Consider the following 27,102-nt stretch of genomic DNA (forward strand, 5'->3'; position numbering starts at 1 on the left):
AAGAAAATTTATGCGATTTCTTATTTTACATGATTTTTTGAGAGGTTTTCTAGGGAAGATTTTAATTATCATATAATGGAAATTAATTTTTAAAAGTTAAAATCTGTTTTTATATGAGATATTAATTTGAGAGGGAGAATAACCATCACAATTTGGCGTGTTTCATGGATTATGAGGGATGGTGTACTGATTTTTTGAGCATTATTCTCTCACAACAGAAGCTCCAATCACGAGTATCAGAATTTATCGCTCAAATTGATGAAATCAGAACAAATGGTAAATTATTAGAACCATTTTCTTCAGAAACAGAAGATTTCATTAATATTTTTTCGCATAAGATAATCGATAGGATATTAGCTATAAAACCGTCATCAAATGCCTATGCAAACATGCTAAATAGCATCTTACAATCTTATATCAAATTATCTCCTAATTACATCTTTTCTGAGAATCAGAGAATGATGAACTCAGTCTATAAAATCATTACAGCATCCGAAAACCTGTTTTATGACGATTATACTTCTGGAATTTTAAGTTTTTCGACAAATACATCACCATTATTCAACGAAAACAGGAAATTATTTACGAGCACTAACTACTTATCAGTTTGCAATGATCATTATTCGTCTGATTCTCAGTTTGTTTTAGAAATCGATTCTAAAGTTTTGGAAATTCTTCTTGAATTCCAATCAAACTGGAATGAAGACTTACTAATGAACATCCTAGAAAACTACTCAGACAAGCTAATTGCCTTTGTCGACAAGTTAAATGGAAAAAAGATCCGAGATGCGAACGATAAATCCATAATGCATTGTTTTTCATTACTTATCGACTATTTAGGCGACTCTACACTATCAGATGACCTCATTGATAGCAGATTCGAACTCTGCATCAGAATGTTAAAATCTGAGTTCCTTTCTAAGCAATTTTCCGCATTACAAGTACTCATGGCCGGCAAGCCTCTTACTAGAAACCAAATTGACATGGTTAGACATGAGTTTATCATTGATTCAATTTTGGAAAATCTTCATCAAGAGACTATACATGGTTTTGCATGGCTTTTCAAGTCATTGTTACGATTAGGACACACAGAGAACAGAATCATTGAGTCATTTTGGTTCAGAACCATAACTCAACCTTCATATTGTATTGAATACTTTACAAAAGAATGGAACACGATTGTTCCTGTTATTCCTGACGACCAAATTGATTTCTTCTGGAAAACAGTGTCAAATTCCAAAATTTTGCCAATCCAAGTTTTACAATTTTTGATTGACGTCAAAGAACACGTTCCAGAAGCGAACAAACTTGATGTATTCCACAGATTGTTCAATTCTAGTGACAATCAGACCAAAAATTACTCAGATATTCTTTGTAAAACTGTAATTCATTATATTCCTAACGACGAAGCCACGAAACAGACGATACAGAATATGTGTCTCTCATTACTTGAAGAAAACAGGAACGTTGCACCCGCAATGTCATGTTTGAAATTATTATGCAAAGATTTCGATCAAGAGCACGCGCAAGTCATAGTCAGGAAGATCATTAACAACGCAAAGAACCTGAGAGCCATATCAACATATCTTTTAGACTTGATCAGCGCGTTATTAGGAAGATTTAATTCCGAAATCACAATGGAAGACTACAATTTGATCAAAAAGTGTTTTAATTCATCATTGGATGTCGCTCCCGAGCATCTTGAGAAGTTTTTGAACAATCCTTACATTGTTTCAAATAATATTTTGAATTTGGACATGAAAATCAATTATTTCCAATCATTGACACGAAAGAAATCATTAGATCCTGGTTATATTAAGTTAGTTTTCACTTTCTTTAACTTAATTAACAAATCTAATTTTGATTCTCGATTTGTCAAGTGTCAGACCCTTGATTTACATTGTATTGATGGCATGTGGGTGTTTCTCAATACAACAGGATCACAAGATGTCGTTGAAAGGATTTGTCAAATATATAATTTCTCATCAGATCCAAAAAACATCGAGAAATTCATAGAACAAGTCACAAAAGACCCGATTGACCATAACAAGATAAATTGTTTGGAAACAATGATGATCAAAAAAGAATCATTGATAACAGGAAGAAATCAAAATAGATGGGATAATGATTCAACAAAACAAAAAGTGCCAGTTACAGGAGATTTCACTGGTTTGCTTCTTCTTCCTGAAACAATCGCAAGTGATGACTTGAAAAAGATATTTTCTGAAATGTTCGGCTGTTTGACAGAAAATTTGACACTAAAAATTGACAAAAAAGTTTGTTTTGGAGTTGTAAACCTCTCAAATCAAACAATGATCGAAATCAAAACTAAAAACAGCTTGAAGTTTGAAAATATCATTTTTCCAAGTCAAGTTTTGTCAAAAAGCGGTTTGTATCGTCGTCTTTTACCATTTTTATCATCAGGGGATGAAAAAATCGAAGAAAAAACTTTGAATGTTTTGAACATGTTGCCGACAATTAAAGAAATAATTGATGAACTAAATTCAGAGAAACCGCCATGGCAAACGATATTCAACAAGTCACAGAAATCAAAATTGAGTTATTATCTCATGACGATAGGAAAACTAACATCTACAGAACAATACACGAATAAGTTCTTTGTCAATGGCGGTGTCATGGCTTTCTTCGATACTTTGTTCTATGACAAAGATTTCTGTGGTTTGAGTTTGATAACGAAAATACTTCAGACAATTTTGACGGCTCCTGTTGGTCCTGCAGCTGAAATTGAAAGAGGAACAATGTTGGCAAATTTATCAAAAGAAAAAGTGATATTTATATATGACATGATTTCGGAGTTAGTTTTTTCTGATGAAAACGCTGCTGAGAAAATTTTTAATTTTGTTTTGTTGGCCGGCCAAACAAATTCTGACATCGTTGAAAATCCGTCACTTTTTAATTTAATCAAATCCACAATTTTCCACAAAAACCAAATTTTTAGGAATTTGATTTCTAAATTGGTTCATCTTAGAAAAGTGACAATGTCAGATTTCCTACCATTTTTAACATTATCTAAGAATAGTTATTGTACAGTTTATTTCAACATTTTGAAGGAATGTTCGATGAAAGGAACAAAAGAAGATTTCACAAAAATTGTTTCTTTCTTTAAAGAGCAATTTCCTTCTTCAAATGAATTCATTGATCAATTGGATGTCAAATACATGCCAATAGAGTTTATCGATGGAATAATTAACTCTCTAATCATGTTCCCAAAGGAATCAATGTCAGATCAATTGAAGTTAATGAAATTTATCGTTAATAACGTGCTTCTTAATTCATGTCACTTTTACAATGTCAGTTCAATTTACAGATTATTAATTGAACTGTCAAAAGACGATACATCTGTCAAAAGTGAACTGTTGAAGATATTAAGTGTTTATCACAAATCCTTTGATAACGAGAACACGAATCAAATACTGATGAATCATTCCGAGAACAAATTCAGAGGACTTAAAAATCTTGGAGCAACATGTTACATGAATTCCGCTTTGCAAGTTTTGTTTAACATTCCTGAGTTTTCTAATACATTATTAGAGAGTAATATAAAGAAAAACAAGGATGAATGGTTGGAAAGACTCCAAATTTTGTTTGCAAAAATGAAGTATTTCCCTGATTCTGTAATTGACACTTCTAAATTTGCTGAAAAATGGTTGGATTTCGATAAACAACCAATAGATGTAAGCAAACAAGAAGACTCCTTGGAATTCCTGCAAATGGTTTTAGATAAAGCAAATGACAATTTGCCAGGAATTGCAAACAAATTCACCGGCCAAATTGTGTCAGAAATCAAAGGAGTAACAACAGAATTCAAAACAGAAACTTATGAAAATTTCACAGTTTTCGCCGCAGAAATTGAGAACAAAAAGGATTTCAATGATTTATTTAGTTCATTCTTGTCTCCAAACACTTTCTCTGGATCTAATAAATATCTGGCAGAAGGAATTGGAAAAATTGATGCAACTCAAACACAGTTCATCAAAATTTTGCCAGAAATTCTGATAATTCAATTAAAACGGTTTAATTTTGACATGTCACTTGGTCAGAGACAAAAAATTTCATCGAGTTTCGAATATCCTCTTGAATTAGATTTATCACAAATAACAAAACAAGACAACGAAGAAGAAGATGAGCAAGAAACAAAATACAAACTAGAAAGTATCATTTGTCATTACGGAACAGCGCAATCAGGTCATTACATCAGTTACATAAAGAAATCAGTTGAAGCAGATGACGAAAAAACGCAAGAAAAATGGTTTTTGTTCAATGACAGTTTAGTTTCGGAATTCAAAGGAGATTTAGTAAAAGAAACAAAAGGAACAGAATCAATGCATTACGAAGTAAGTTGGGGAAGTGGAAAACCTTCTGCTTACGTTTTAATTTATAGAAGAAATGATGTAGTTCCTGAAAAATTGAAAGCAAATAAAATTTCAAAAAGTGTCATTGATGTCATAAAACCCATGCTTTCCAAAGCAATTTTATTCAATATCCTGACATCCAATGAATACTGCGAATTCATATTGGAAGTGTGCGACGAAGGAGACATTTTATTTGAGTATTTAACGAAATGTTTGACGACGATTACTAAATCAAAAATTTTGGATTTGATACAGAATAAATTGCAGAATTTAGCGAATGGAAAAGAATTCGCGAATTATATTCTCAGCAAATACGATTCGCATTTCAATTGTTTACTTAAGAGTCCTTCCAAAGAAATGAGGAATTGTTATGCAGAAGTTTTATGTCGAGCAATGCAAACAGCGGATTCAAAAGATGTTGAAGAAATGTTGAATTATTTGACATCGAAATTTGACGAAATTATGAAATATTGGCAGAATTTCGATGAATTCTTTTTACCTTTCTTGCAATCGGTAACATTAAGTTGTTCTAATGAATCAAAACTTATTCCTTTATTCTTTGATTTTCTTGTGAAAACAATTCCTGAATATGCAAATCAAAACAAAGAATTTTCTTATCAAAGAATTAATTTGAGTTCTGTTTTTAAGTTGTTGTTTGTTTTGTTGAGTTCCCCACAACTAAGATCCAATTACCAGAAGACTGTTTTCAACTCAAACTTCTTGGATAATTGGTTCCAATCAACTTACCACGCTTTGGCTTTTTCGCAGCTTTTGAGAAGTTTCGTAATTGAAAACAAAGATTTGTCACAGACTTTCTTCGATTTCTTCTCACAAAACGCTGACCAGTTGAGTCCACAAGCTGCTGCAGGCCATTTCTCTGTTATTATAGCTTCAAACACTGATCAAACATCATCCCAAATTGGTTGGGTTTTTAAATTTTTATTAACAAAAAGTGACAATTATATTACACAATTTTTGAGTTCTTTAGAAGAGAAAATCACTGAAAGCCACATTGATTTCATTAATGCCGTATTGAATTATGTTAATATTTGGTGCAATAACTGGTTATTCTCAGAAAATCCGTTTTTAAGAAAGGAAACGAAGAAATTCGTGATAAATGTCTTTGATTCACAAAACGCGAATCAAAGAGTATCAACATTAGTTGATAAACTTCTAGAAAAACTTCCTGAATTATCTAAATTATGTCTGCAAATTAAATACAGACAAGATTTTGTTCAAAAACAAATTCCTGCAACAACATTTTATAAATTGTTGAAATGGTGTTCGCAAAAACAAATTTGCTACAACAAATTTGTGGAAAAATCAAAATTATTATGTGATAATTTGATACAAATAAAGAATTTGAGATCGAAACACTTCAATAACCTTCTGGAATTGATAATTAAAACAATTCCAAGTCAAGTTTTCTTCAGAAAAGTTGATTGTTATCGATTTTTGTCTGCGTTTGATTCTTTTAGGTCTTTCAGTGATGAAACAATTGACATTGCAATTAATTCATTGAATTACGCAAGAGCAGATAATTCTTTAACTGTTTCTTCATCAGTTTTGCTTCAAAACGCAATTAATTCTATACTTTTGAATGTTAATTGTTCATCTTTGAAATCGTATCAAGAACTTAATTTAATTTGTAGATCTTTAGTTAATGAAGAAACTACCGCTAACAATGTAGCAAAGTTTTTGTTCGGTTCTCCTAATTTCCATGAAATATTTGATGAAAATTTGACAAATCCGTTGGATTTGACACTTTATTTATTGCGAGAATATCCTGAAACATCTTTAATTTTCATGCAGTCGAAAGCGAACGAATTTGTTCACAAGTTCACTCTTGAAAACATGGATGTTCAGACAGGATTTGTTGTTCTTAGAGAATGGACAGATTCATTCAAGACAGAAACAATAAACAAAAGAGATTGGTTCAGAAGACCTTTGATTCAACCAATTATTTTGTTTTGGCAGAAAAGTGAACTTATTTCTGAAATTTGTCAGCGATTGACGAAACCTTTTACGAATATCCACGATTCTGATGAGATGATCAACCTTCTTGTCTGTTTGGCGATGCTTTCTCCTTCAATTGCATCGATTGTAATTTCAGAACTTTCGAAATCGAAAGAAAAAATTGATTTTACAAATGAAAAAATATCAGTTTTGATTTCAATGGCTGTTTTGGAAACACCAGAGAGTTCGATTTCATTCTTAACTGATATAATTCCATCAGCTCCTGCTTTTGTCAAATCAATGCTTTCAAGAGCTTTGGCAAGAGTCAAAGCAATCTTATAATACATTTATATTTATATATATATATTATATTTTTCTTGTTATAAATACTTTTTTTTATTTTACTTTTAATAAGAGACTTTCAATATCAATTGAACAAATAAGTACAACATCATTTTGAATTTAATATGATTAATAGATATTAGATATGCATAGGCGCAAGGCTTAATAATATAGAAATTTGTATTTCTTCAGAACTCAGATAAAAGTTATCGAGCCATCCAGGAAAATAAAGTTTATGAGCAACAACATATTGAAAATATGGATTAGTTTGCAGAAGTCTATAATGGGAGCAAAAATTGAAAGTCGTTATACGTTAAATTAAGAATTTTTAAAATAAATTTCAGGAAGCATTACTACGCCAATCTGAGATTTTCTTCATGTTTTCTTCTTCAGAAAGCACAGATCCATGTGAAATAAGAATTTCGGCCGTTTCTCTATTATTGCAAACAATTGCTATAGAAACTAAAGTGTCGGTCATATCAATATTAGCATTGATATCTGAACCGTGCACTATAAGAATTTCTGTAATTTTGATATTGTTTTTAAATACTTCGTTATGGAGTGCAGAAAACCCTCTTCGTCTTTAAAGTTGAAATTAAATATTCGCAAAGTGAAGGAATTATAAAAAGTGGTGAAAATTGATCCAAATAAACCAATAATGCTTGAAGATTATTGAATCTTGCACACACACTTAAGTTTATTTCAATGCTGTGCTCATTAACCAAAAATGAAACAAAGTCAATGTTATGAGAAACATGAATTGAACGCAAAATCTTTCGGATTAATGTAACAACTTTTATAATACATAAATCTAAATCCATCCTTTACTCAAATTGATAGTAATTTGGAGAAAATTATGATTGCTCACTTGTGAAAGTCTCATACGTTTGCTAATGCATTAATACTTATTCAATTTTTTTAGCAAATCGAATAAGATTGAGCAAATATATCGAAGAAAACAACTAAAGTAGATGTAAATATGTTATCAAATGCATTTTTTCACACGGTAGATACGATTTTCGAATGCATTTGAAATAAAATTTAATTTTAATGGATGGAACTCTAAATATTCCACTTGATTGAGTGTGGTATATATTTACTACATAAAACACGATTACACCATCATTTTGAGCCTGTCTCAGAACCACCTCAAATTAACAGATTTGGAATCATTTATTGGATCTTATTATATTATCACTTAATTTCTGTTCTAATTAGTCAAGATTATAACGTAGATGGAAAAGAAGCTTCCCACAATTTTGAGAGCTTCTGACGTGGTTGTGCCGTCATTTGCCTTCGCCAGGCAGATTGATAGTAATGGAGAAAAACTTTTTATGCTATAGTATATAGTATTTATTTTTCTAGTTGGAAACTTATAATTCTTATCTCGGATATCGATTTGTTATTGTATATATAACATATTTTTCGAGTTCATTTTCATTAATTTGGGGTTTTATTTTCTTTCGCACTTTTCCCTTTTTACCCCTATCGTTTTCATTTTTGAGGTAAAAAAATGGCATAGAATTTGCTTAATAGTGATTAAATATGATATCACATACTATCCTGAATCTATATTAATAATTATTTAGCATTACCAGATTAAAAAGTGACTGTCATCCGCCATTTTTGAATACTCTAATTGAGAGTATTTTTGGCCTGACGAATATGGCTTATTTTCCACCTACATCATTAGCTGATTTTCTCCAAACTCTTAAATTGTCAGATCTGACATTATCACCATTGAATTTTTTTCCGAATAATTTTCATCATTTTTTAAAATGCTATGTGCATTAACGATGCTCACATCGTCTCGATTACAAATATCGAACCCGAGACGTATTAAACCCTTACTCAGACAAGATGTAAAAGCATATGATGGGTCGTTATCGATTTTGTAATTTAATCGTTATCATCTTTTTCTAAACGTGCATTTTCTTCATATTGGGATAATGAACATAACTTGTTCTGAGCTTCCAATGCACAAATCGTTTTTATTCTAAATGGATTCATTCCTACAAGTTTGGCAGAAATCAGTGAATATCATCATATATCGAATTCTTCAATTTGGCAATTTATTTAAAATCGTTCTCAAGAATTCTTATCTTCATATAGTCAAATAAAATGGAAATGCGAAAACAAACCTTTATTCGATATTACAAAAAAAATTATATTGATCGCTAAGATTTAAATACGTATAGTTTAAGTATATGTGGTATCATTATGTGCATATTCTGATATATATACTTGAATGATATCACAAAAATAACAGAAATACAAATCTTGAATTAAATTATATCATAGAATACAATTTTAATAAACGAAAAATCAAACCCTCTCGCAATACAGCCATTTTTAAGAGTAGTTCTTTCAAGATCTTCGAAGATTTGGAAGATCTTGGAAGAACTGCCCTCTAAATGGCTGTAGCTTCGGTATTGTTACTATCAAGTAGAAAGTTACGGTAATTACTGCCATTTTAAGAGTAGTTCTTTCAAGATCTTCCAAATCTTCGAAGATCTTGAAAGAACTGCTCTCTAAATGGCAGTAGTTTCGATGTTAACATGATAATATGAGTGAAATTTTCTTATTTGAAGTCGGTTAAAGAGCAGTTCTTTCAAGTTCCTTCAAATCAGGAAGGGTCTTGACAGAACTGTCCTCTTATTGATTGGAATACCGGTATTTTACGTTGGTAAATGCTTGATTTGAATTGGGGGCTGAGTGTTGGAGAAAAAAAAACATTAAAAAAAATAAAAAGTGCCAAAATAAAAGAATTCAATCTACATATATATAGTATTTCTAGGCCTGTCCAAACTTTTAAAAAAGCTTACCACGTGGAAGGAAGAGACCAAAAAATCGTACCTCGGCGGCTTCGCCGCCTCGGCACTAAAAACAGCATATCATATTTAATATGTCCTTTTTTCTTTTTCTCTTTTCCTCTTTCTCTCTCCTTCTTTTCTTTCTTCTCTTTTTCCTTCTTTTCTTCTCACTTTCTTTTTGGAGCTGCTTTACTTTGAAATCTCTCATCAATTGATGAGAGAAATAATAGTAAAGTAGCTTCAATGTAAATACGTACATTGATTGGGTTATGGTTAGCGGTAATGTCTGTATGTAGTTCGATTGGAGCTGCCTCACTCTGAGATCTCTCATCAAATGAAGAGAGTTCTCAGAGTGAGGCAGCTCCAATGTATATGTGCGTATTGATTGGGTTGCTGTAAGAAGCAGTGCTTGTGTGTAGTTCGATTGGAACTGCTTTACTCTGAGATCTGTCATCAATCGATGAGAGTTCTCAGAGTAAAACTGTTCCAATGTGTAATCTTGTGCTAGCTTGTCTGTTCGATTGGAACTGCTTTACTCTGAGTTCTCTCATCAATTGATGAGAGAAATAAGAGCAAAGTAGCTCCAATGTATATATGTGTATTGATTCGGTTTGGTTAGCTGGACTGTCTGTGAGTAGTTCGATTGGAACTGCCTCATTCTGAGATCTCTCATCAATAGATGAGAGAAATAAGAGTAAGGCAGTTCCAATGTATATAATCGTATTGATTTGGTTGCTTTAAGTTGGAGTGTTTGTGCGTAGTTCGGTTAGAACTGCTTTGCTCTGAGAACTCTCATCGATTGATGAGAGTTCTCAGAGCAAAGCAGCTCCAATGTGTAAATTTGTATTAGTTCGGGTGAAAGAAGTTGTAGTGCTGGTGCGTAGTTTGACTATCAAGAAGCTCGCGATTCAAAACTCATCAAATGAAAAGTTTATAGTGGGCTTCTTGATAATATGTTAAAGGTGATGTTCTTGTTCGAGTTGTAACAAGAAGGAATACATGAGTACGTAAGCTCGGCATTCGCCGAGCGAATTAAAGATAACGGACGAATTTAATTTATTTTATTTCAAAATTTAAAATTTTAATATTTAATTATATAAATTAAAATAAACATTTTTACAAATTTTTATAAAAAAATATGTGACATATCGTTTTACCACAATTCAAAATAATTAATGTTGATAAATGTATTTAATATGTAATATTAAACATATTTTGCGCGAGAAGTGAGTTGTGGTAACTTTCGTGGATATCCATCGTTCATTTTATGGTAAAAATTCTCAATTTGTGGGAAAAGTTCTCAATTTTGTGGTAATTTTTATGTACCACAACTCAATTTGTGGTCACTTCATCTTACCACGTGGTAAGTTTTTATAAAACTCTTTATTTACCATTGATTTCTGATTTAATATCAATATCTTGAATAATCAAGCATATCTATCGCTTTAAATTTTATTCTCTAATTCCAAAAAAAATTCAAAAATCAAAAAATGAAAAAAATATTTAGAATTTTTTCCGTCAAAAATAAAAAATGTTCCCACTGAGTGGTTTCCATGGAAAGTTACCACTGGGTCCCACAGGGATTGGCCTAAGTATTTCTTAATAGAATGTGAAATAAAGTAAAATTAACTATATTCAAAATGGAAAAAAATCCAAAAAAATTTTGAAAAAAAGAATTTCATGATAAAAAGCATAAATTTTGCATCAGAAAATTAAATTCAGGTATTTTTTTGAAATAGGGATGCGTTAAACACGCCATTTGACCGGGCGTACATTTTTTTGTTCGCCCAAAAATTTCGCCATTTGAGAAATTCAAAAATTAAAAATAAAATCTTAATCTTGATTTTTTATTTTCGTGATTTTTTTGAAACTTACATAAGCGATGAAATACTTTTTTTAAGTAATCGTTTATTATATATAAATATATCTTAATAAATTTAATTCCTTAAGGTAGAGCGTGTTCAAATTTAAAATCTCATACAATATTTTCTTAATGGCGTATTTTTCTGAGGTCGCCCAAATAAAGGCGAATTCAAAATTGAGAACTCCAAGGCGTATGGCGAGTATTCAAAAAGTACGTCACTTACAAAATATTGAATGTGGATTATCAATTTTTTGGCGTGTTCAATTTCAAATTTTGATATTTATGTTTATTTTATTCAGTATAATGCTAAGAATTAAAATATAAAATTCATAGAATTTTTTCTTTGAAAATATTTTACATTTTTATTAGACCACTCCTAGACTAGTCATCAGGTTATCCTCAGATCATCCTCAGACTACTCCTTATCAGATTACTCATCATCCTCAGACTACTCCTTAGACCCCTCCTCATCAGACTACTCCTCAGATCTTCCTCATAAGACTCCTCCTCAGATCTTCCTCCTGAGACTACTCTTCAGACTACTCCTTAGAGTCCTCCTCATCAGACTAGTCCTGAGACTAGTCCTCAGACTACTCCTGAAACTACTCCTCAGATTATCCTCAAACTACTCCTCAGTCTAATCCTCAGACTCCTCCTCAGATTATCCTCAAACTCCTCAGATTATCCTCAAACTCCTCAGACTACTCCTCAGACTACTCCTCAAACTACTCCTCGGTCTAATCCTCAGACTCCTCCTCAGATTATCCTCAGATTATCACTTTACATATATATATCGATAACTAAATAATTACTTATTATACTTTCTTTATTTTTTTTAATTTTAAAATAATATTAATATATCTTTCTACGTTTAATGATGAAAAGAGAAAGAGGAGTAAAAAGAGGAAAGAGAAAAGAAAGAGAGAGAGAGAAAAAAAAAAAGAGAAAGAAAGAAAGAAAGAAAAAAAAGGACGGCGATAATTTTGTATTGTTTTGTTATTCGGCCGAATGGCGGCTACTTCGTACCCGCCATTCGGCCCCAAAAATGGCGTATTATTCTATTTTTAAACGGTCATGGCGTAAAACCGTCGCATCCCTATTTTGAAATAGAAAGAGTCCTAAAATTAGTTAAAAATCATTTTTTATTCAAAAGAAACGCTATTTTTAAGGAATTGAAAAGAATTTTATTTAATAATATTTTATTTATAGAATTTGCATATATCATATGCATAGACATATTGAATTGTAAACATGAGAACACTAATTACATTAACTTGTCGTTCAAATTATTGCATCGAGAAAAAAAGTGCTATAAATTTACTCAATTAGTTTACAAACGTAAATATTTGGCATAAACTTTACGTTTGTAAACTAATTTGGTAAACTCGTAGTTCAAATTATTGCATCGAGAAAAAAAGTGCTATAAATTTACTCAATTAGTTTACAAACGTAAATATTTGGCATAAACTTTACGTTTGTAAACTAATTTGGTAAACTCGTAGTTCAAATTATTGCATCGAGAAAAAAAGTGCTATAAATTTACTCAATTAGTTTACAAACGTAAATATTTGGCATAAACTTTACGTTTGTAAACCAATTTGATTAAATTTAGTAAATTTTAGTTCGAATGCAAGTTTTCTCGGTAAATAATTTTTAGACCTCAAATGAGATGTATGATCATATGAGTCACATATGATTCAATCCGAATATGTGTGAGAATTGAGTTTAAAACGAAGTTTATTTTTTGGACTATATTTCGCCATTTTAAAATGTGTAATAATGATATAATTCGCATGAAATTGAAAAATATTGACTGGATGTGTAATGGTTTTATAATTGCAATGTTGATTTGATCGAATTTAAATGAATATATAACGCGATGAAATTTCGAATTGCTCAAATGTCTGTAATTCATATATGGTGCACATATTAATATTACATTTCGTTGAGATTTACCACATAAACCTTTAAATATTAAGTCATTTTAAAGTTATATGCGATTTAGTTCCAAAATGCACGTTTAGAAAAAGACGATAACAATGAAATTACAAAATCGAAAACGATAACGATTAAATTACAAAATCGATAACGACCCGCATATGATTTTATGGATCTTTATAAACGCAAACCAGTTCCAGGAATTAAATACATGACAGCACCAACTAGCAATGAAAAAAAAAAAAAAAAAAAAAAAAAAAAGGTAGTGGGGCTTCCAGGCACTTCGTGCCCTCTAGCCCCGAAGATGTTTAGTATAAATGAAGTTTTTATTCGGAAAATTGTTAGTCTTCTGGTGTGAATTCGGAGGACTCTTCTTCTTCCTCCATTGCTTCTGGGAAGAAGCCTTCTTCTGGGTCGAAAACATTATATAATGTGTCGCTTTTCACAAATTATATATGTTTTCATGCTTTGTCACTTTTCTGTCACTTTTCGGGTAAAAACATTTTTATTATTATATATAAATGAATTTTACAAAACCACCGTTACCCTTCTTTGGAAATAAGAGTAGATGTAAAGATATTCTATTGAGAGAACTTAAGAAACTACCGAATGGTCTAACATTTGTAGACTTGTTCGGTGGAAGTTTCTATATATCTCATTTGTGCCATACTGTATTTCCTGACTCAAAGATTATATGCAATGACTTCGACAACTATATGAACCGTCTCAAACATATTCCAGACACTAACAAAATATTGAAAGAGTTAAAAGAAAAGATACCTATAGGTAAGATGGAACGTATACCATTAGATAAGAAAAATACTGTCAGAGAGGTTTTGAAAAAGGCAGAGTATATTGACTGGGATAGTATATCTGCTAGACTATTATATAGTGGTGCTATAAGAGTTCATGACATTGAAACACTTATGTCAAAAGTTTTATATCTTAACTATACAAATGTTTTCAAAGAGAACATAGAAAAATATATTGAGGGTATAGAGTTTGTGAGATGTCATTGGACAGAGTTGTATGAAAAATATAAAGACAAGGAAAATGTTTTCTTTATAGTGGACCGCCGTTCTATAACACATGGGATTTTCAATACCAAGTTAGACTGGACTTTGAGAGACTCTTTAGAAACTTTAGACGTTTTACATAACCATCCATGCTTTTACTTTACATCCGATAAAAGTGGTTTGGAAAGTGTCATGAGATGGTTAGAGGACATACATGACTATGAGTTTAGATACGATAAGATAGAATATGAGAGAGGTCCATAAACTGGAGAAAGTGTCATAACAAAGAAATTTTACTAGTAAGTAAATGTGGTTTGAAATAGGACTACTTGTTTTTAGGTTTTTTCCATTGTGTCATTATTTATTTGACGTGGCAGAAAGTACAGAGAATATGAAGATGAAACCAATGCTGCAAATGTTCAGTATATGTTACTCGTAAGAGATATTTATCTAATATTAAATGGACGCACAGAACTTAGCAAATGCACAGCAACCTGGACAACCAAACCCAGAGAATATTCCAAATGAAGTTAGAATACAAACTGCAATGGCAAACTATGGTCAAGTGCCAACAGATGTACAAATGCAAACTGCCATGTCAAATGACGCTGCGTTAGGTTTTGCCACCATGGTATGCAAATATGAGATGGAAAGAGTTTTATACAAACCCTGAAGTGGGATATAAACAACTTTATGCAGATGACGCGAACACAGGAGTTGACCCAGAATATGTTTTCTACCAGAGGAGAAACAGAATGTATGAGCTCCAGTTAAAGAATGCTATGGAACTCAACAGGAAACGTAAAGACTAGGCGGACATTAGATTTTTACATATAGTAAAATGGGTTTCTTTGGAAGAATAGGAAACTTCTTTCGAAATGTTGGAAGAGGTATATGGAATGGAATAAATCTGTCGGAAGAGGAATTTGGAACGGTGTCAAAAATATTGGTAAAAGGGTAGGTCAGTTTTTGGTATTATACCTAAGACCCTGAACCAGAAGAGCAAGCTCCTGTTATACAAACAGCCTGAACCTGCACCACAGTCTAGTTGGCAACCAAATCCAACACCTCAACCGTATTAAAAAATTATATTTTTACCGTTCGATAGTAGTTGTATATGAAACTAAGTTCTAAGTAAACACATGGTATAATGGAACTATTCTCTTTCTTCCATCTGTTGTAAACCATACTTGAAAGTCTGAAATACTTCCACTCGGCGGTTCATATAACTTTGTAGGTTTTTCGTAAAAGTCATTTGCCAAGCATAAGAAAGAGTTTTGAGCGCCAGAAAATGAAGCATGAACAATAATAGCAGCTGGGTCGAAAACATCTTTAAATAAATATGGTTCATCTCTTGCATATCGACTGTAAATATTTGCTAAAGGAAGTTTGACTTCTGATTTTAACATTCTTTGCAAATAATACCATGACATTGCAGTGAATTCTGTATATATTTGTTCGTCTTTATTTGGATTGTTTTCGTAGATTTGAAATGACACTTGTGAATTTTGTTTGTCATATACAATTCTCACATAAAGTGTGCTCTCGGTATTTGCATATTCATCAGCATATTTTGCATAACATGAATTTATTTTATCTTCTATATTTTTAACGCAGTCTGTAGAGAAGATGAAAGGTCAACTGTATTAGCTCAATTTCTTCCCACATTTTTCGTTTCCCTTCAGATATATAATCTATATGAAACTTTACAATAAATGGAAAACTTTATCTTCTACAGACACAAACTTCATTCTACGAAAGCCAATAGCTTTTGTGACAGATGGGTCTCTTAGCCATCTTAATGGGTAGTCAAAACGATAGCCTTCATGCTTTACGGTCTCTGTCTCAAACTTTTGACCGACATTCGTAAAAAGTTCATCTAATGGTTTAGTTGTAGCAACTCTTGAATTTTCTTTTTCTATTGAAAGCATATTTTATCTAGAATAAAAATGTCGAAAGAAACAGCGTCTATGAGAGAAATACAACACAACCGACAACTCATTTTGCAAGCTCTAAATAAGAACACAACAAACTTTTCAAACTATTCTAAGATATCTGAGTCATTGAAAGAAGGAAACTTAAAACTGACATTAAACCCAATGACAGATGAGTTTCTGTTTCAAGACAGTAAGAACCATACTGTCTGTGTAAATCCAACAAAAGGAACTTTAAACGAGAAAGCCTATAAAAGAACTTCTTTTGAAAGCAGATATTGACAACAAAGCTGACAAAGAGTATGTCATTGAAAAAGTTCAAGAAGAACATGACAGAGCAGATGCAACATATGCAACAAAAGAGGATGTTGAAAAGAAAGCTGACAAAGAGTATGTGACGATGAGTTAGCATATCTGGCTAGTGGGTTAGTGAAGAAGGCAGATAAGGAATATGTGGATGAAAAAGACAATGAAATTATAAAAAGGGTTGAATGGTACCATGAACGGACATCGAAGATTTTAGAAGGTAAAGCCAATACAGGGTGGGTTTCAGGATGTTTAGACCTTAAAGCGGATAAGAACCATACACATACCATTGCAAATATTACAAACTTACAAGAAAAGTTAGATGGCAAAGCTGACAAGAACATACACATACCATTGCAAATATTACAAACTTACAAGAAACCTTAAACAGTAAAAGTGACGTTGGACATACACATAACTTCTTCTCAACTGTTGGTATAGAAAGTATTTTAGGAACAATTGAAAAAACTGGTGGGGGTGGATTATATTTTAAACCTCCTAACTTTCCAGAAGGTTTAACATCGGATAAAGACATTAAATGTAGAAATGTCTATGTCATGGAGGATGAAAAAAAAGTTAAATTCACTGCTCAAGATTTATATGATAAAAAAGCTGACAAAACAGAGCTTCAAACATTAAAGACAGAAATACTTCAAACAGTATATCCTATAGGTTCTATTTATACGTCAATGAACTCTACCAAACCAGAAGTAGTACTTGGTTTTGGAACTTGGACTCAAATAGTCGACAGGTTTTTGTATTGTGCAAACTCTTCAAAGGAAACAGGTGGAAGTAAAACGATTTCAGGTGAAAATTTACCTGCGCACAGTCACTACATAGATTTAAGTACATCTGAAGCAGGTTGGCATAGCATAGATTTTGGGATTGGTCAGAATGACAAAAGGTAAAGGATATGATGTTAAAGAGACGTTAAGTTTGCTATAAATTGTTACTGGAGTAACACTGAGGAGGGAACCATACACATCGCGTTTCAGGTATACGCAAACAACGGGACAAAGTAAAGACTACATGCCACCTTACATGACAGTTTACGCATGGTATAGAATTGCTTAGTCGTCATTTTCAACTTCTTTAGCATATTCGTCAGGAGTTGTCTTATATTTGTTAGGAACTGTCTTTGAAAGTATACCACCTTGAACTTTGACAAGTTTGAAACGAGGTCTGACAATAGTAGTTTTATCTTCTGCTTGCAGTCTGTACATTTTGCCATGTTTGCCTAAAACTTCATAATATTCTCTTGTATACTTTCTTCTATTTTTACGAACACGAATGTGAGTACCTGTCGAGTTCCCATTGTTGTCATAGTCAATAGTATTTTCATATGGGTCGCGTTTAGGTATTTCTATTTTTACTTTGTCACCTTTCTTAAGTTTGAAGCCTGGCATTCTTTCTTGTTTGTCTCTTTTGACTAAACTATTAAATATATAGTCTTTCTCTAAGTCAGGGTTGTTTTTCATTTCTTCGGGGGAGTGGTTTCCCAAACCTTTTTGTTTACGGCTATTGTAAATATTTAAAACTTGTCTCATCTTTGCCATGGAGAAGTGTCTATATTTGTCGTCATATGACATTTCATTTGCTTCACCACCTTGTGGTTGGTTTAAGTCTCTTAAGATTTTTATACAACTGTCAATGACACCAAGAGCAGAATGGTTTTGGTCGACAATGAAATATTGGTTTACATTTTTTGAACGCAGATAGTTTTTAATATCGTCTGATTTGAAAGAACTTTCACAGTCAGATGTCAGTTTTGTTGGATGGTATTTGTCAACGAATATTGTCAAAGCAGTTTTCACATCTAAAATATTTTTGGACTGTAATGGTATGGCTTCACAGTATCTTGTGTTTTGACCGACAAATATTAGCCAGTATGGTGGTCCATCTTCTCTATACCTCGGAATGTTTTCCAAGATATCCATAAACCAAGCATTTGGTGTTGAACTAAAGATTTTTATCATGAGTGCTTTCTTTGTTGCTTAGAAACATAGGGGTCCTTGTTTGGATTCGTCATTTTTAACCCATAAGAAATGGGTTTATTTGGCGCATTAGCAGGAGTTGCATCCAGATTTTTGCCCGCAGTGGGAACAATAGCCAGAGGTGTATTTGGAGTTGGAAGGAAGATTTTGAGTACATTAGGTATACTTAAAGAGAAAGCACAACCTATTATACAAACTGTACAGAAAGGTTGGGATGTAGCACGAGATGCAGCAAATCTTATTCCAAATCCTGAAACAAGAGGAAAAGTTCAAGGATGGATGGACAATGTAGGAAGACAAGCAGGAAACTTATAACAAAGCAAATGACTACTATAACCAAGCAGGCACTATATGGACCAAGGTGAAAGATTCTTTAACAGAGGATATAACCATGCACAACAGTGGGTAAACAACAACCAACCGCAACCGCCTCAAACGTGGGGAATGTAAATTTTTTACTGAGATGAAATGAACAATACAGCATTGAGACAAATGGGTTCAAGATGGATTTGTCGGCTTCCAGCAGTTACACAACCACGTGTTTGTCAAGTTCTTCCTATACCTCAGGAAGTTTTAGACCGACTTAAAAAACAACAACAACCAGTTGAAAACAAACCAAACTAAAATTTTTTACTGAGATGAAATGACCGAAGAAGTTGAAACGGTAGATTTGACACCACAAACAAAAAGTTCAGAACCATTGTCAAAACCTGTCAAAGAACTTACAGATGAAGAGAAAAATTCAATAATAGAAAGTGCCAGGTCTGGAAATACAAACCCTAACTATAAAGTCACTTTTCATAGAAATGGAACGGCTAGTATCTCAAAAAAGAAACAGACTCTCACAAATAAAATATTGAAGTCTGAAGGAGCTTTCGAGACAACAGATGGAAAAGTTTACTTCACTGACCAACAGTTCATTATAGAACATCTCATTGACTTAGAGTCGAAATATTCTAAACTTTACAACAAACACAAAAAGTTGAAAGGAAAACAAAAACAAATGGCATATGATATTTATGAAGATGTTGACGACACAACTGTTCCTGCAGTGAGGTAAAGTCAGAGGAACCGAAAAGTGACGAAAAACCGATAGAAGAAGAAAAACCAAAAACTGAAGATAAACCAAAACCAAAGTTTAGTTTCCAAACTAAACCAAGTCAACCTTCATTAGCTGGTATGGGTTGGCGTCAAAGACTTATGGCAGCAGGCGGTTATGTAAAGTAAAGAAAAAAATATTTTTTTATTTTTATAAAAATGCCCCCATATAGAATGGATAGAAAATCTGCTAGAATAAAAGCAGAGTTGCAAAGATATGGTTGGAGAGTTTCGAAGAATTTTAAATATAGGAAGGGAAGACCCATAAAAGTCTATGACAAACTGTCTGGTCTTCGCTACGAAATGGACTTGGAAACAGCACGCGCAAATTATCCAAACAGACTAGAGAGGTTAGAAGAAGAACGTCTTATGGACATGCCTTTCGATGTTAGTGAACCTCAAGTTGAAGGACACGACGGCTTTGCCAGATTCTACTGGAAACATGACGAACAATTGCATCCTTTGAGAAGGAAAAAAGGAAAAGTGCAGAGACATGCTCCCATGGAAAGAACAAGATATGCATATGAAAAGTATCGTGAAGTTAGAAGTCAAATTACATCTGGTCGAACCTTTACAGTAAACTTTGACGAAGGAAAGAACAAAGAAGGCTTCATGGGAGTACTTGCTGCCATACAAGACGGAAATAAGAAAGGATACAATCTCAGATTGACCATAACAGATTTGGATGGTCACATTTACTATGCACATGGCAATGTCACAACAGCTGCAACTTCTTGACGCTTTCAAGACTACAAAGAGAGAACAAATGGTTGACTCCGACTCAGACATTTTGAATGCAATTGAAGGAATTGCAAGTGTCAAGTTCGAATGGTACCAACCTAACCCTCAAGCAGTCAGACAACATGCTGGATACTTCCCGTTCATAAATAAGTCTGACATTGACTTAACAAGGTATGGAATTTACAATTCAATTGAAACAATTGTCAATGAACCTTGCATTCTTACATGTCTCAGGAACTCTGGTCTTGTTACAGATGAGAAGATGAAGTATCTTGAGTCATGTGTGAAGACAAGGTACATTCTCAGAGGTCAATTGGCAAAATTGCACCGTTGGCAAATGTCAATATCCGAGTCAACATACGACTGAGAAAGGTTCTTCACATGACGACTATGTTGTTGACAAAGACTTACCATGGTTGAAGATTGTAATTGTCCACAACCACTTCATGTTGAACGAAAGTCTTACAAACCCATTGTTCGGAAAAGGCAAGTGCAACATTGTCAGAGCTGTAAACATTCTTTTCGAGAAAGGTTTGTTGGAACCAATTCCAGATGACAAGCTGACAGAAACTTTTGTACCAAAAGACGAAACAAACTTTTCACTGTTAGCAAGACCAAAAGTTGTTTCCAGACAAAGTTCTAGTACAAAAGAAGTACACAATTCCAAAAGGAGTTGGATTGTTCGGATACCAACCTGAACCAGAAGAACTTCCAATGAGGTTGCAAGAACTTCAAGATGCTATAAACAAACTTCCATTGAGACATCCAATTGACGTCAAATTGTATTGGAGAGCATCTGAGTTAGGTCAGAAGGTTTTATATGAAACAGGTTGCTTCGACGATGTTTATGAGATAACAGGCGAGGTTTCTCAGAAGATAAGAGACTCACTTGAATTTCCACAAACTGGACCAATTGGTTGCGACAAGTTCGACTCAGATGAAAAGATATACTATGTCGACCTTAACGCTGCGTACATGAGGTTTGTCCAATATATTCCAACTGGAATTCCAAACGAAGATGGTGAGTTCCTGGGAAGGAACTATACAGTTGGAAAAGTCATACAACAACTGTATGATATTAGGAAAGCTTCAAACCCCAAACTTGCAATGACACTCAAATTGCTTATGAATTCGACATGGGGATATTCCATTAAGAAACTCAAAAGATGAAGAGTAAACACTATGAGAAGGTCGACAACTTTGTTAAAGGTTTTCTCCTTTGTTTTTGAAGTACGAATTCACTCAAGGTCAAAGTGGCTTAGTAACCACATTAAAACCTATTGTCGAACATTGGTCCTATCCTCAGTTCGCAAAGGCAGTCCTTGACGAGTACAACAAATTCTTCTCCGAAGTCAAATCAAAGTCAAGGTTTACTATGAGAACATCGACGCACTCATGACGAACGAAGAAGGCTATAACAAACTCATTGAAATGGGAATGGTCGGTGAAAAGATGGGTCAATTCAAATTGACAAAATTTTCACCGAAGTTCATGTCTCTCCAAGCGTAAGTACTGGGGTGTTAAAGAAGACGGCACAGAAATAAAACATTGCATGAAATAAAAAATTTTTATATTCTTCCTAGCTAATTCCGTTTAATTTCATGTCGCCCTCGGAGTCTTTGAATCGGACAGGTCGAGTTACACCATTCTTGGTCTCAAACTCATATATAACCTGTTTGTCTGTATTTTCGTCGACTATGGCACGAGACACGAACATTGACCAAACGGACAAAAAGTGTCATTTCGGATGGTCCCGCAGCCAATCGCATTCGAGCACTTCGAAGAAGCCTTACGTTCCAAGGGAGAGGGTGTCTGGTGCAAGCAGAGGTCATGAGACTCTACGAGCAGTACATCCTCAAGCCTGGGAGGACAAATCGTCCTTGGATTGGCAATTCTACCAACTCCTCTGGGACGACCTCCTACGCAACTGGGATGACGAAAGAGTTCAATTCAGAGGTCAGGAACTAATTTTGCAAATGACCATTAATTTAAGCCGCTTACGCAACTAAAAACTTAAATTTACTTGGGGTTTTCCCCTAAAATAAAATTTTTTTACTCTTAGAACCACTCGAGGTTCTCCTTAGGTTGTTGAGCTTGTCACCGTCAATGTGTCTGACCTTCGTCTTCTTGTTTGGATTTGGAACCCATTGCATACCGACAAGCCTTCCCATGGAAATTGTACGTAATTTCGAAGGGTAAGGGTCAAGTGTCCCAAGTTTGTTGAGGACTGGGGTAAGAACCTTGCCTGTCGCCTTGTTGCGGATTTTGTATGGGTAGGGTTGGGAAATTTCGTAAGCGTCATCGGCAACAAGGGTTGCCCAAACTTCCTCTTCTTCGTGTTTCTCTTCTTCCTCTTCTTCCTCTTCTTTGATAATACCTTCTTCAATTTGGTACTCACGAAGTACGGTGTTGCATGTTCTGTCCTTTCGAGTACCTTCCAGATGGCGTCTATCTCTTCGAAGAAACGGTAGATGAGTCTGGCAAGGTCTCGGTTCTCTCTCGCGTAAATGTGCAGGTTTCCGTGAAATCGTTCAGGACTTTCTCATTGGAAGCTTGGTTCATGAGGAACTCACCTTTAAGTCCCTTCATCTCTTCCATAAGACTACTTTGGAGAGTCTTAACGGTGTTTGTCAGATGAGCTTTCAAATGCATAATTTGAATTTGAACTGGGCGCTTGTCTGGCAACCTTGAAAGGACATCTGCCATTGTGTTCGGCTTCGGTGCTTGTTCGGACATCGAAAAAAATGAAGTGGTTTGAGAATGACGGTTTTACTTCAAAAGCTTGTTATGACGGTTAAGTCATACAACAAGTTTAAAATAATATCTGTTTTCTTCTGAACGTTTGTTGTCTCTTCCGATAAAAGTTTCGAACATGAGAACCAAAAAACGTTTTTTGAGATTGCGGAAGAGTTCAGGCAAACGTTCATATTCTGGATATGTTGGGAGCAGTTCGAAACATCTGAGCTGACTTTCGGACAAAATTGGGACAATGTCAACAAATTCATCTTTGGTCGGACTGCTTGAAGGTAAGTCCCTTACATGTAAGTAGCTCTGGTAAAGTCTTCTCATTTCTGCTAACTTTTGGAGTATAGCTTCGTAGTTTAGAAGTTTTAATTTTAATTGTCTTATTCCACTCTTGACATCTAAACGGTAACTATCCATGAGGTCAAGAGTAGCTTTGGTAGCTTTAAGTGGAGCTATCTGTTCCTTGACTTGTGCAATTTTGGTTGCAATTGTGGTTTGAGCTCCTTCAAGTTCGCCGTCTATGTCGTTCTCAACACTTCAACCATAGCTTGAAACTCTTCATCGGTCCATTGAGTTTGGTGTGGGACGAATTTAACTTGCTTCATTCAAAAAAATGAAAAAAATGTTTTTACTCTAAACGTTAAGGTTTACTGAACTGGTTGGATGTCGCCTTCACAGGTTATGTAGAACGGCTGACCCGAGAAGTGAAGGAGACCCTTGAGAATTTGGCTCATTCTTGGGAAAGGGTTCTCTCTGTTTGGAAGTAGTATCCAAGGACGCTTTGCAAAGAACTTGAGAAGAGCTTCTTTCTTTGCTTGCTTTATGTCGTCGTAGGCTGTCCCGTCTGGTATTTGAATTGGAATTCCAGTCGAAGTCTCGAGATTCAAGGCAGCCCTTCCCGTTATCCAACCGCTAACAAGCTTGCCTTTTACATTCTGCCTGAGGAAGTCTTTAACAAGCTCGTTAATTTCAATTAGGTAAATTGCCTCGTCGGTAGGTTCGACCTCGACCATTGCTACTGTCAGAAAAAGTACTGCTACTGTCAGTAAAAGTACTGCTACTGTCAGTAAAAGTACTGCTACTGTCAGTAAAAGTACTGCTACTGTCAGTAAAAGTACTGCTACTGTCAGTAAAAGTACTGCTATTGTCAGTAAAAAGGAAAATTTGAGAGGGTTTTCGACGATAAAGTACTGCTACTGTCAGTAAAAGTACTGCTACTGTCAGTAAAAGTACTGCTACTGTCAGTAAAAGTACTGCTACTGTCAGAAAAAGTACTGCTACTGTCAGTAAAAGTACTGCTACTGTCAGAAAAAGTACTGCTACTGTCAGTAAAAGTACTGCTACTGTCAGTAGCAGTACTGCTAGTAGCAGAGATTTTTATCGTTGTGGTCCGACGGTTAAGCCACAAACGAATGTCCGACGTCCCACCAACCGAGTCCATTCCCAAACCAGAGGAACCTAAAGAACCACAACAGTCTCCTCAGCAACCTCAGTTCCAGCAAGTACCTCCGATTTACTACCAATTTCCACCTCAAGGTTACTACCCACCACAAGGCTTCCCGAACTACCCTCCTCTGCCTATGCCTTACTTCCCCAACCCTTGGATGTTCCAGCAAGCTCCACCCCAGCAATTCCAATCTCAATCCAAATCGAAGAGAGACCAAGAGTTCGAAGAAGGTCTGAACCGTTTACGCAAAGAGTATGCCACAGCCCCTATGGAAGACGACAGGCTTTCAGTCTCTTCCCTAAGGTCGACCAATTCGACTCGTACCACAGATTCGGTTCGTGACCGTGACGACTACCTCAAGCAGTCTGAGAGACTCTTCATCCTACAACCATTTACAACTGGAGCTCTCAAGAACATGCGCAATTACGAAGGTCAGACACCAGCTGGAGACCGCAAAACAGACGTACTCGCAAGAGCAGTCCAACTGGTCAAGACAAAGACTGAGATAGTCGACTTCATTCTTGCAGCTTGCCCATACAAGTAAAAAAATAAACAATTACGAGTTAAACTTTTTATTCTTTCTTTTCTGAGTTGTTTAGAGCTGGTTTTTCTCTTTGTAGGAACCTTTCGTACTCTTCCATGGTCATGTAATTGCGAATTTGGTACGCAATTCCAGGTTCGTTGTTTTTGAACTTACGTATGTTAACGCTTCCATCCTCCTCAGGGAAGTAAGCTGCTAACATCTGACCAAGTTTTCTCGGTGACTCGGAGCTCATAAAAATGTCACTTTTTAAACGTTAAGTTTTTAGTCTTATTTTACCCTTTGTTTACCCTTTGTTTGTCAAGGTAGTATTGGAGTGCAATTTCTCCAAATTCTCTGTGTCGGAGTTCTTCAGCATTTTCCAAGGTGTACCTGGAGAACTCAAAGAAGTTGTCAAGAACATACTGCCATGCTGCTCTTCTGAGTTCGTCGGTATTTTGGAAGTGTTGCACCTTCGAGTCTTCGGACATGAAAAAAATAACACTTTTTCTATTAAACCGTTTTGGCATTTCTCATGAGTGAGTATAGTTCTGCCGAACCATTGGAAGAGAAGAAGTACCCTTGCTGGCAAAAGACAAAAATAGTTGCCTTAGTTGTCATTGCAATTGTACTCGTAATTGAATTCATTGTACTTCTCTTCACGTACATAAAACTCAAGGACGGCATATGCTTTAAGAAGCTACCATCTTACTAAGACTAAACACTTAGATTTTTCAAGCTTGACTTTTTACAATTTGAATTTTGTCATAAATTTACACCAAAAATAATGTTTAGGTGAAGAGGTGAGATTTCACCTCTTTTTTCACCTGTTTTTTCACCCTCTTGAATTTTCCCGAAATAAAAAATAAAGTTGGTTTTTTTAAAAAAATATTTTTTTATTTTTATTGTAAGAACATGTTAGCACAACAGCACCAAACTCGTTAGTCATGAACCCAACTTCTATGTTAGTAGAGATGAAAAGCTTCATTCCTTCTTCATATACTTTCGAAACAAAAATCCAGAAGATAAAGCAGGAATTGTTAACAAGTAATTTAGACTGTACCGCACAGGATGAAACAAATGAACAGTATCTTTATGAAATGCAGGACATTATTGACCATTTACCCAAATTGCCTGAAATTCAGCAGCAAAAACTCACTATTCCCGAATTTGACGAAATTGAAGTGAAACCAACTGACTCAGTAGAAATAAAGAAGTTCATACGAAAGGTAAATTATGAATTCCTTGGTTTTCATTGCAACCATAAGGTTATGGACAAAGATTGCGACATGTTATATAAGAACATCTCTGACCTTTACAAATCTGAAGAATTTAAGACCTACGAAACTTTGTTTCATTAGTTGCAAAATGTGTATGGGAAATAAGAGATAAAGATAGTAGGGGTAAGGTATGGAATGAACAGATAAGACCCGCTATGTTTGAGATGAAGAGAGCAATTGACGCCTTGGTTGTTTTAGCAGGTAAGGTTTCAGATATAACGCAAAAATGAATCCGCAATGTTCTAAATGTAAAGCAGCAATGAGGAGATATAACTACTCCGTCAAAGAGATAGAACGTATGCGAAACGACTATGCAGACTTAAAGAAAGAAGCAGAAAACCAGCAGAAATAAAATGGATATGTTAGAATTTCTGAACAAAAACTATCCAACAGCAGAAGATTTCCTATTATCTGACGTCAAGAAGAAGTATAAAGAAACTTTCGGTATCGTTAAAAATTCGATATCCTCAGCGAAGAAATAGAAGCTACAAAACTGTTTAGGATTTCAAATATACATCGTACAATTCATGTAAAACGCTTATAAATAACAGGTGAGAAAAGAGGTGAAAAAAAGGTGAAATCTCACCTCTTCACCTAAACATTATTTTTGCTGAATTCAGCAACAAAATTCTGAGTAAAATAATTTTTAGGGCTTGTGTCAAACCGTTGAGTTTTCACAAAATTTAAAAAATAACGTTTACCATGTGAAACGCTTATAAAATAACTGAGGTGAAA

General features: G+C 34.3%; 4 protein-coding genes and 6 pseudogenes across 10 annotated transcripts, besides 3 other annotated features; 6 read left to right on the forward strand and 4 right to left on the reverse strand.

Moving 5' to 3' along the window:
• Nucleotides 1-159: 159 nt before the first annotated feature.
• On the forward strand, nucleotides 160-6,706 carry TVAGG3_0977930 (ubiquitinyl hydrolase protein; the record flags this gene model as incomplete). The annotated part of the gene is made up of 1 exon (XM_001307615.1): nucleotides 165-6,671. The coding sequence occupies one exon, from the start codon at nucleotides 165-167 to the stop codon at nucleotides 6,669-6,671; it is 6,507 nt and encodes a 2,168-aa protein (XP_001307616.1).
• A 1,845-nt stretch (nucleotides 6,707-8,551) lies between these two features.
• Nucleotides 8,552-8,605: a mobile genetic element.
• A 3,842-nt stretch (nucleotides 8,606-12,447) lies between these two features.
• Nucleotides 12,448-13,443: a mobile genetic element.
• A 364-nt stretch (nucleotides 13,444-13,807) lies between these two features.
• On the forward strand, nucleotides 13,808-14,625 carry TVAGG3_0977960 (annotated as a pseudogene). The gene has a single exon. A coding segment is annotated over exon 1 (818 nt).
• Nucleotides 14,626-15,388: 763 nt separating this feature from the next.
• Nucleotides 15,389-16,233, reverse strand: TVAGG3_0977970 (annotated as a pseudogene). The gene has a single exon. A coding segment is annotated over exon 1 (845 nt).
• A 237-nt stretch (nucleotides 16,234-16,470) lies between these two features.
• Nucleotides 16,471-27,102: part of a mobile genetic element that runs on past the window's edge.
• Nucleotides 17,613-18,098, reverse strand: TVAGG3_0977990 (uncharacterized protein; the record flags this gene model as incomplete). The annotated part of the gene is made up of 1 exon (XM_051253901.1): nucleotides 17,613-18,098. The coding sequence occupies one exon, from the start codon at nucleotides 18,096-18,098 to the stop codon at nucleotides 17,613-17,615; it is 486 nt and encodes a 161-aa protein (XP_051079475.1).
• On the forward strand, nucleotides 19,005-19,160 carry TVAGG3_0978000 (uncharacterized protein; the record flags this gene model as incomplete). Its single annotated transcript, XM_001307610.2, has 1 exon — nucleotides 19,005-19,160. One exon carries the CDS (start codon nucleotides 19,005-19,007, stop codon nucleotides 19,158-19,160), a length of 156 nt encoding a protein of 51 aa, XP_001307611.1.
• On the forward strand, nucleotides 19,809-21,936 carry TVAGG3_0978010 (annotated as a pseudogene). The gene has a single exon. A coding segment is annotated over exon 1 (2,128 nt).
• Nucleotides 22,578-23,111, reverse strand: TVAGG3_0978020 (annotated as a pseudogene). The gene has a single exon. A coding segment is annotated over exon 1 (534 nt).
• On the reverse strand, nucleotides 23,145-23,725 carry TVAGG3_0978030 (annotated as a pseudogene). The gene has a single exon. A coding segment is annotated over exon 1 (581 nt).
• TVAGG3_0978040 (uncharacterized protein) lies at nucleotides 24,533-25,111 on the forward strand (the record flags this gene model as incomplete). The annotated part of the gene is made up of 1 exon (XM_051253902.1): nucleotides 24,533-25,111. The coding sequence occupies one exon, from the start codon at nucleotides 24,533-24,535 to the stop codon at nucleotides 25,109-25,111; it is 579 nt and encodes a 192-aa protein (XP_051079476.1).
• On the forward strand, nucleotides 26,003-26,911 carry TVAGG3_0978050 (annotated as a pseudogene). The gene has a single exon. A coding segment is annotated over exon 1 (909 nt).

Source organism: Trichomonas vaginalis, chromosome I (assembly GCF_026262505.1).
Source record: "Trichomonas vaginalis G3 chromosome I, whole genome shotgun sequence".
NCBI classification, from domain to species: Eukaryota; Parabasalia; order Trichomonadida; family Trichomonadidae; genus Trichomonas; species Trichomonas vaginalis.